At 51.8% G+C, this 10,564-nt stretch overlaps 1 protein-coding gene across 1 annotated transcript; it reads right to left on the bottom strand.

The window, feature by feature from the left end:
* Positions 1 to 5,843: 5,843 nt before the first annotated feature.
* On the bottom strand, positions 5,844 to 9,077 carry ETH_00027920 (uncharacterized protein; the record flags this gene model as incomplete). Its single annotated transcript, XM_013378228.1, has 8 exons — positions 5,844 to 6,227; positions 6,413 to 6,500; positions 6,610 to 7,145; positions 7,299 to 7,723; positions 7,877 to 8,183; positions 8,446 to 8,625; positions 8,779 to 8,848; positions 8,986 to 9,077. 8 exons carry the CDS (start codon positions 9,075 to 9,077, stop codon positions 5,844 to 5,846), a joined length of 2,082 nt encoding a protein of 693 aa, XP_013233682.1.
* Between the last annotated feature and the right edge of the window lie 1,487 nt (positions 9,078 to 10,564).

Below are 10,564 nucleotides of genomic sequence, written 5' to 3'. Positions count from 1 at the left end.
ACTCGGCTGCAGAAACAGCCAGTCAACCAAAGACTTTGTGAAGCGCAGAGCTGCGTTTGAATAAACTGTAGTCACAGTCTTTGCCTGAGAAGTCCACTACCACGAATGTGGCAAACCTCACAGAAGTACAGCCCTGTGCCCAGCCATTCATGGCTCCAACGCTGCAGACTGCGACCTCTATTTCCTTCCCCTGCAAAACCACATTCCCACGGGTAAGTCAAATGCGGTGCTCGAAGGAAGATAAAGCAGAGCATCCTTCACTACATTGCCACAACCCTCAGGCAACCCCTCTCCACGCAACACAGACAGTCGCCACTCACGCCTTGCCCGCGTTACCTTCACTCCACACGAACCAGCACATTGGTTTCACACAAACCGGCATGCCACTCCCAAGTCTGCTGAGTGGCCATTCCACACTGCCGTGCAGTGCTCCGCCACACTGTGTTGAGATGTGGTGGAAACCGCCAAGAACGCCCCTAATCACCATGCTCACGTGAACAACAGTAAAGCCTGCTGCCCGGAGGACCGTGAAACCCGTATCGCTTCGAATACGAGAGCTCGACGCGCGCACTCCTGCTAAACGCCAGAAACAAACGTTGCTTCAGAGTCTGGTTGTACTAGCAGCATTCGGACAGAACGAGACTTGTACGACTCATCCTTTCTCCCCCATAGGATCATTCACTCCACACAATACAGCGTGCTTGCTGAACAGACAATGCAGCATCGACAGTCAGACTTATTTGTGTCACCACGGCGCTGAGCTGAGTCGCGGTCAGGTTAACGAGATTGCATTCAAGTCAATCAGCTTCAGAAAACAAAGAGCTGGCTTGCCGCCAAAATCAGACACGACTAAGCGACCGTTGCTGGATCGTCCCCTCTGCTTAGCGCTGTCTGAAAGGAAGGCACCAAAGGCTCAGACCAGCAGCGAGGCCGGAGAACCTCAGGTACCGGTAAGTGTGGCGGGGTGTTAGTGCGATGGCTGCACTATGAGCTTCGGAATGCGTTCTGCAGCCCTCGAGTGGAGTCCCGCTTTCTCAACGGCGCTCATTAGGCGGCCGCGCGCCAAAGCACCCATAAACGCAACAAAAAAATGGGCTGTGATTCGCCTCCTCCAACGCACGCTTAGGAGTTCAGGTAGCAGAAGGGTGGCCGAACGGAAGAATGAAAAACGCATGAGTGAACGCCCATCAGAGTCGGATTGACGTAAATGCACTGGAGGAAGTACCCCTCCTTATCAAGGACGCGTCGTTTCATCCGAAGAAACTTCCCTACACAGACAGAAAAGCCGCTTCACTCGGCTGCAGAAACAGCCAGTCAACCAAAGACTTTGTGAAGCGCAGAGCTGCGTTTGAATAAACTGTAGTCACAGTCTTTGCCTGAGAAGTCCACTACCACGAATGTGGCAAACCTCACAGAAGTACAGCCCTGTGCCCAGCCATTCATGGCTCCAACGCTGCAGACTGCGGCCTCTATTTCCTTCCCCTGCAAAACCACATTCCCACGGGTAAGTCAAATGCGGTGCTCGAAGGAAGATAAAGCAGAGCATCCTTCACTACATTGCCACAACCCTCAGGCAACCCCTCTCCACGCAACACAGACAGTCGCCACTCACGCCTTGCCCGCGTTACCTTCACTCCACACGAACCAGCACATTGGTTTCACACAAACCGGCATGCCACTCCCAAGTCTGCTGAGTGGCCATTCCACACTGCCGTGCAGTGCTCCGCCACACTGTGTTGAGATGTGGTAGAAACCGCCAAGAACGCCCCTAATCACCATGCTCACGTGAACAACAGTAAAGCCTGCTGCCCGGAGGACCGTGAAACCCGTATCGCTTCGAATACGAGAGCTCGACGCGCGCACTCCTGCCAAACGCCAGAAACAAACGTTGCTTCAGAGTCTGGTTGTACTAGCAGCATTCGGACAGAAATGCCTGCCCTTCAGACGAACGAGACTTGTACGACTCATCCTTTCTCCCCCATAGGATCATTCACTCCACACAATACAGCGTGCTTGCTGAACAGACAATGCAGCATCGACAGTCAGACTTATTTGTGTCACCACGGCGCTGAGCTGAGTCGCGGTCAGGTTAACGAGATTGCATTCAAGTCAATCAGCTTCAGAAAACAAAGAGCTGGCTTGCCACCAAAATCAGACACGACTAAGCGACCGTTGCTGGATCGTCCCCTCTGCTTAGCGCTGTCTGAAAGGAAGGCACCAAAGGCTCAGACCAGCAGCGAGGCCGGAGAACCTCAGGTACCGGTAAGTGTGGCGGGGTGTTAGTGCGATGGCTGCACTATGAGCTTCGGAATGCGTTCTGCAGCCCTCGAGTGGAGTCCCGCTTTCTCAACGGCGCTCATTAGGCGGCCGCGCGCCAAAGCACCCATAAACGCAACAAAAAAATGGGCTGTGATTCGCCTCCTCCAACGCACGCTTAGGAGTTCAGGTAGCAGATAGGTGGCCGGACGGAAGAATGAAAAACGCATGAGTGAACGCCCATCAGAGTCGGATTGACGTAAATGCACTGGAGGAAGTACCCCTCCTTATCAAGGACGCGTCGTTTCATCCGAAGAAACTTCCCTACACAGACAGAAAAGCCGCTTCACTCGGCTGCAGAAACAGCCAGTCAACCAAAGACTTTGTGAAGCGCAGAGCTGCGTTTGAATAAACTGTAGTCACAGTCTTTGCCTGAGAAGTCCACTACCACGAATGTGGCAAACCTCACAGAAGTACAGCCCTGTGCCCAGCCATTCATGGCTCCAACGCTGCAGACTGCGACCTCTATTTCCTTCCCCTGCAAAACCACATTCCCACGGGTAAGTCAAATGCGGTGCTCGAAGGAAGATAACGCAGAGCATCCTTCACTACATTGCCACAACCCTCAAGCAATCCCTCTCCACGCAACACAGACAGTCGCCACTCACGCCTTGCCCGCGTTACCTTCACTCCACACGAACCAGCACATTGGTTTCACACAAACCGGCATGCCACTCCCAAGTCTGCTGAGTGGCCATTCCACACTGCCGTGCAGTGCTCCGCCACACTGTGTTGAGATGTGGTAGAAACCGCCAAGAACGCCCCTAATCACCATGCTCACGTGAACAACAGTAAAGCCTGCTGCCCGGAGGACCGTGAAACCCGTATCGCTTCGAATACGAGAGCCCGACGCGCGCACTCCTGCTAAACGCCAGAAACAAACGTTGCTTCAGAGTCTGGTTGTACTAGCAGCATTCGGACAGAAATGCCTGCCCTTCAGACGAACGAGACTTGTACGACTCATCCTTTCTCCCCCATAGGATCATTCACTCCACACAATACAGCGTGCTTGCTGAACAGACAATGCAGCATCGACAGTCAGACTTATTTGTGTCACCACGGCGCTGAGCTGAGTCGCGGTCAGGTTAACGAGATTGCATTCAAGTCAATCAGCTTCAGAAAACAAAGAGCTGGCTTGCCACCAAAATCAGACACGACTAAGCGACCGTTGCTGGATCGTCCCCTCTGCTTAGCGCTGTCTGAAAGGAAGGCACCAAAGGCTCAGACCAGCAGCGAGGCCGGAGAACCTCAGGTACCGGTAAGTGTGGCGGGGTGTTAGTGCGATGGCTGCACTATGAGCTTCGGACTGCGTTCTGCAGCCCTCGAGTGGAGTCCCGCTTTCTCAACGGCGCTCATTAGGCGGCCGCGCGCCAAAGCACCCATAAACGCAACAAAAAAATGGACTGTGATTCGCCTCCTCCAACGCACGCTTAGGAGTTCAGGTAGCAGAAGGGTGGCCGAACGGAAGAATGAAAAACGCATGAGTGAACGCCCATCAGAGTCGGATTGACGTAAATGCACTGGAGGAAGTACCCCTCCTTATCAAGGACGCGTCGTTTCATCCGACGAAACTTCCCTACACAGACAGAAAAGCCGCTTCACTCGGCTGCAGAAACAGCCAGTCAACCAAAGACTTTGTGAAGCGCAGAACTGCGTTTGAATAAACTGTAGTCACAGTCTTTGCCTGAGAAGTCCACTACCACGAATGTGGCAAACCTCACAGAAGTACAGCCCTGTGCCCAGCCATTCATGGCTCCAACGCTGCAGACTGCGACCTCTATTTCCTTCCCCTGCAAAACCACATTCCCACGGGTAAGTCAAATGCGGTGCTCGAAGGAAGATAAAGCAGAGCATCCTTCACTACATTGCCACAACCCTCAAGCAACCCCTCTCCACGCAACACAGACAGTCGCCACTCACGCCTTGCCCGCGTTACCTTCACTCCACACGAACCAGCACATTGGTTTCACACAAACCGGCATGCCACTCCCAAGTCTGCAGAGTGGCCATTCCACACTGCCGTGCAGTGCTCCGCCACACTGTGTTGAGATGTGGTGGAAACCGCCAAGAACGCCCCTAATCACCATGCTCACGTGAACAACAGTAAAGCCTGCTGCCCGGAGGACCGTGAAACCCGTATCGCTTCGAATACGAGAGCCCGACGCGCGCACTCCTGCCAAACGCCAGAAACAAACGTTGCTTCAGAGTCTGGTTGTACTAGCAGCATTCGGACAGAAATGCCTGCCCTTCAGACGAACGAGACTTGTACGATTCATCCTTTCTCCCCCATAGGATCATTCACTCCACACAATACAGCGTGCTTGCTGAACAGACAATGCAGCATCGACAGTCAGACTTATTCGTGTCACCACGGCGCTGAGCTGAGTCGCGGTCAGGTTAACGAGATTGCATTCAAGTCAATCAGCTTCAGAAAACAAAGAGCTGGCTTGCCACCAAAATCAGACACGACTAAGCGACCGTTGCTGGATCGTCCCCTCTGCTTAGCGCTGTCTGAAAGGAAGGCACCAAAGGCTCAGACCAGCAGCGAGGCCGGAGAACCTCAGGTACCGGTAAGTGTGGCGGGGTGTTAGTGCGATGGCTGCACTATGAGCTTCGGACTGCGTTCTGCAGCCCTCGAGTGGAGTCCCGCTTTCTCAACGGCGCTCATTAGGCGGCCGCGCGCCAAAGCACCCATAAACGCAACAAAAAAATGGGCTGTGATTCGCCTCCTCCAACGCACGCTTAGGAGTTCAGGTAGCAGAAGGGTGGCCGAACGGAAGAATGAAAAACGCATGAGTGAACGCCCATCAGAGTCGGATTGACGTAAATGCACTGGAGGAAGTACCCCTCCTTATCAAGGACGCGTCGTTTCATCCGACGGAACTTCCCTGCGAAGACACTTATTAGGGTGAATTGAGGAATTGGTCGGGCAATACCAGGTAACACAGTTTTGATCGTTCATAGGAAGAAATATTTCTGGATGGCGAGGCGGTAACTCTGTGTATGCAGGAGTTTCAGGCTATCCTAGTAAAGCGAATTCTCGCGTTGGCAGGGAAACGGTATGACTAGGCCACTGTGAAGAATATTCCAGGAGCACTACGTCTAAGCAGTTCAGTAAATTCATTGCGCCCTCATCTCTTCCTGCTTCGTCATTAGTTGAGGAACCAGGGGCTACTCCAAGAGCCAGTAGTTTTCTAGCAAGGCATGAGACTTATGCCAGGAAACGTACCTGAACCGGCAGCTTCCTGACAAACCTTGCATTGGAGGTAGATGGGTACTGGTCGTACACAGTAGTAACATGCAAACCTCTGCGATACGCGGTTCGCACGTGCTACCAAAACTGAACAGCAGATCAACATTGCTCCTCACAGGCCGATGGGTGCAAATAAGAACGATAAAAAGCGCTGGACTGTAATTCCTTCCCCATAATTCGAAAATGAATTGAACATAGACAAAAAATGTTCGGTCAAAAAGATCTAAGAAACAGGTATGCGGCACGTAGTCACATCGTGGAACATAAAAAAGTGTTATCTCCGATAGCAGTATTTTTTAAAGCTGAAATACAGCTGCATGATGCCGCGGTCAAAAACGTTCCGGAAACCCCTAAATCTTTCTAAATGCCATTCACGGTTCAAAACCTTAAACGCCACATCTTCGTACGGCGGACCCGCATGAAACCGCACAATGATCGTATCTGGTGTGTCTGACGGTTCGAGCGTCCACGTAGGCGTCTTGGTCTTGTCGATCAAGTCAGGATAAAATATATTGAATTTGTACCCTTGCACTATCTTAGGTGGAGGATTGTCGTGGTCGTAGTGAGTCTGGTTATATTTGTTCCAAAAGTAACATGTGCGCACGCGATTGAAAAACCGTGGCTTTCTCGGTCGGTACTTTTCCTCCCATCCGTAGTGCTGCACACACCAAACGAACAGCAATGGGTGCAAATCGATGATGGAATAGTACGCAGTGCCTAACTCCCCTGACCTACGCAGCACGCTAATTTGTTCCTCCTACATCGCTCCACTCCCTGCTGCTTAAACTCCCAGTAACGCTCCCAGAGAGAAGGTGCGTTGACTGCCGCTACCCAGCAGCGTACTTGTTTCAATTTCATTTCCGACGAGTCAGCCATTACCTCTTCATCTGGGCTTGCGTTCTTCTGTTCCTTGCGCACGAAGTCCTCGTACCTGACGGCAAAGAAATAGCGGGCGAGAGAAGCAAACAGCGAAGGCCTGCAGTCATCCCACGAATAAATCGTACGCATCAAGTTTACTCTGCTCAAACGCCACCACTTACGTCACAATCTTAGCTGCAGGGTCAAGAATTTCGTCGTCATTTTCTTCTTCTTCCTTTTCGTTTTTGTCCTTATCAATGCCTAGCTGAATCAGACGCCGCTCGCGTTCTCGGTGTTTAGCAATCCGTCTTTCATTCATTCTTTGTTCAAGTTCTTCATCTGGATGCAGGATGTTGGTTTCCATGCGGAATTCGTCAAAAGGGTAGAGCAAAGGGGAATAAGGCCCTCTGAGTTTCGGCGCCTCCGCCTCATCTTCATACGGCTCCAGCTCAGGAGAATAGCTTCCATCGGCACCTGGATTTATTTCCTTCTCCACAACACGAGCCATACGTTTAGCCTGCTCTTGTATTTGCTGCAGTTTCTGCTGCTGGCGAGCCTCCTCCTCTGTCGCCAGCAAATCATCCGTGAGTCCTGCCTCCTCAGCCTTTGCCTTTAACAAAGCTGCCTCTGCCTCTGCGCGTTCGCACTTCATCTGGTGGTCTAGCTCGCCAGCCTTTTGGAGAATCCTTTGGTGGTACGCAAGACAAATCGCACGAGCCTGCAGGCATACGAACATGCGTGCTGTACACGTAACGCTCCAGCAACCGGCGAAAAGACAACTGCGTGCCGACGGCTTTGCAAGGTCTACAAATATGAACAGCAAAAAAGAAGGCCAACTGTAAAGACCCAACTGCCTTTAAGCGCTGCATACCCTGAACAGAGGAACCTTCTGCAGAATAGACTCCCAGTACGCTGTGTCCACGTCCTCCTCTGTCTCCAATTTCAGCTTGATACCTTCCTTCAGGGCATCCAATTCCTCTGGCGATTTCCCGCTAAGGATGGCGGTGATATCCGAGGTTACTCCTACAGCAATTCCAGAGTCCGCATCCCTCACGTCTCCCACTGAAGTATTATTCGCCAAGATAGCGGCAGCTTGCGCTGCAGCGTCCGCGGACGAATTATTCCTCAGTTCTTCCAGCACCTTTTGCTTTCTTTCAGCACGCTCAAGCGCATCTTTGGTCAGCACTAACAAAGCTTGCCAAAAATCCTGGTAGTCCTTATCTACCGCCGTTGTATCTACTCCAATGTGAAGCTTCACATCGGACAGCATCTCCTCTATCATTTGGACAGTCATGGCTGCATCAGCAGCAAACAGAAACAACAAAGCCCGGCAACGCGGCTCACCAGAATACAAGCAGACGGCAGACACATATGCTAGTAATACACTCCGGACAACTGCAGTGTGCGAAACAGAAGAAGAGAGCTTGAGCTGCGCCACCTCTGCCTTACGTTCCTTGTTGAAGCAATCGAAGACCTCATGGGGCGGCACCGGTAGCACTGAGACCTTTTCAAATCGCTCCCCGTTAAGCATACGCAGACCCTTTACAATAAAATCTATGGGTTGCTCTCTATTCTGTTCGGCTCTTATTTCGGTTTTCTTCATGTGCATTTGCCGGTGAAAGACTTCTTCTTTCTCGAAGTAGTCCTGAAAGTGCTCTCTCTCCTTCTCACGCTGCAGCTCCTCCCGCTGTGCCTGCATTAACTGCTCCTCCGCTTCCCTTTCTTCCCTGCGCTTCTTCACACTCTTAATTTCTTGCTGCAAACAGCGTATAACGGATTTTCAAAGGTGCCTGCTAGAGGCCACTGCAGCCCCGGAACGGGGACCATCTAGGCAAACGCTCGTACAAAACACACATGAATGTGCATCTATAGGTATGCGCCTGAATATACGAATGAAATAAGCAGCTTGCACACGTGGTGGCAAATACATCGACACATGTAAAAACGTAGAGACACACGTACATGAAATCACGTGCTTTATTTATTTGACCTCGCTCTGATGCCTACGCGCAACCTACCACTTTGCTGACGGATGTCGTGAGTAGGGCATTGACTGTCGTTGCGTGTTTCTTTCCTGCTGCCTGCAGCAGCAGATTCTTCTTTTTCCAAACGAAGGGTTCAGCCAGAAGCCGGTCACCAAACGGGTTATTGTCGTTACTGTAACCGAAATGTTCGCTCAGGAGTTTCTTCCGTTCTGCCTGAGAGGGCAGAGAGCAACAACAACCATACGATGCAATCGGCATGAGCTCAGAGCACCGCCTGCAAGTCCCAGCGACAGATGCAATTTTAGTGGACTGAAGTTGCCCTGGAACAGGCCCCAAAAGTTCTGACACGCTTAGTCAGATGCGCACCCTCAATTCCTGAACAGTAACGGGCTTCACAGGACGAGCAGCTGCGACGCTCCCTGGCTGGCTCGTCCCTCTGCAGATACACAGAAGCTCGAAAAAACTACCTGGACGTAAAACTGATGCAACAAGACGATCTGAAGTGTATACGCAGACGCACGAAGGACCTCTGAGTTATTACCACTGAGGCGAAACTAGGAACAAACGCCGCACCCGTACTTGGCATTTGGTCCCTCAGACGAGTTAGGAGGCGCCCGCCGGTCCTCCCTTTCGCTAGAGGAGCTCCTGCGGCGTCGCTTCGCCATCTTCGTAGGTTTATTTTGCTACTTCAGACTCCCTAAAGCCACTGAAGGGTCTGCATACGTTCATGCATGAACGTCGTCCCAGCCACTGGGTGCCTCAAGCAACTATGCAGGAGCAAAAGGCAAAGCCGACGCGCTGCGAGTATGGCCGGCATAAAAAGAATGTACAGGAATCCTTGCTTTGCTCTGCCCGAATGAGATCAGGGAAAGCAGGAGACGCAAAGGAGCTCCGAGCCCTGGCGGGTCAGGATCTCGCGGGATGCAAGTGTAGCAGCGTGCAGCGTCCTGTTCGGAATCCGAAGGCTTCAACAACTTACGAAAAGAGTCGAAAGACAGAAAGTAACCGCTATCCACCACATCTGATGGTGAGCAAACATATGCTTAACAGTGGGCAGCCAGCCCTTCTCTCAACAGCAGCCTTCGCCCGCACCGTGCATGCTTCGCGCTATTGTCCATAGTCTTGTGGGGACTGGATATATAACGCCGATACAAATTCGTGCATATACTGAACTGGAAACTTCTAGCCTTCAAAAAGATACAGGAAGAGATACAGCGCAATACTTTTGCGGAAGAGGCCGTTTGAATTTGGATGCCGAGCCGGACCTATATCCACTCCGTCCCTAGGTTTGGGTCACCTCCACTAATTCTGCCAGCCATTGATGTCTTTGTCAATCATGTTCACTTTGCGGGCACGCCGCCTAGGAACTGCTGCATATGAAGGAGCATTTCAGCCACTATAGTCGGCTACTAGTAGAGAGCCACAGTAGAGCTGAAATCCCTACAAAACTGCTTTTCTTCGTTAGTAGATTGGTTCCTCTACTGGTGTGACTAAACTTAAGTGCACGCAACCCCTAACCAGCCCTGTTAACGCGCCAGACTTGCAGGATACAGCTTTGGAACCCGTAAGTCCTTCAGAGCAGCGTTTTCACCGGCAGGATAGTCCACTGCAGAAACAATAGTCCATGGCCCTTAGGGCCTCGCCTTGGAACCCAGCGCCATCGACGGCCACAGCGCCAATTTGCGCAAGACCCTACGTCGGTCCATAGAGCCTGGATATAACTTCGTTCTTCTATGCAAGAGTCCCACTGCTCCACGCTCAACTGATGAGGCTATTTTTTCTCTTTTGTATCCACTAAGAGCAGGGCAGCTACATTCGCCTTCATCATTACCTTCCACTACTGTCCGCCTTCTTGTTTAAAAACAAATACATAGCGCCATTATTGTGTTTAAGCTCTCCAAGAAGGCCCGCTCCCAACTTATTGTTCTCGGCGCCACTGCCGCCGCAAGCCAAACTGTCCGCCCGCAAGAGAGGCTCCCCAGGAGAGTCGCCCGCCTCAAAGGGTTGCGGGGAAGCAGCACCAGATGCGCAGCAAGTGTTACTTGCCACAGATGTTCTTATCTGTGCACCTAGCGTAGTGATGCCGCAACAGTGGATATGATGGGTTCGATGAACCGCACTGCTCAGAGTTAACAAGCTCGTGCGTGTCCGA

Source organism: Eimeria tenella, genomic scaffold, assembly GCF_000499545.2.
Source record: "Eimeria tenella Houghton genomic scaffold, Eth_scaff79, whole genome shotgun sequence".
NCBI lineage: Eukaryota > Apicomplexa > Conoidasida > Eucoccidiorida > Eimeriidae > Eimeria > Eimeria tenella.
Note: the sequence above shows the minus strand (reverse complement) of the source record. Positions and strands in the feature narration are given on the sequence as shown.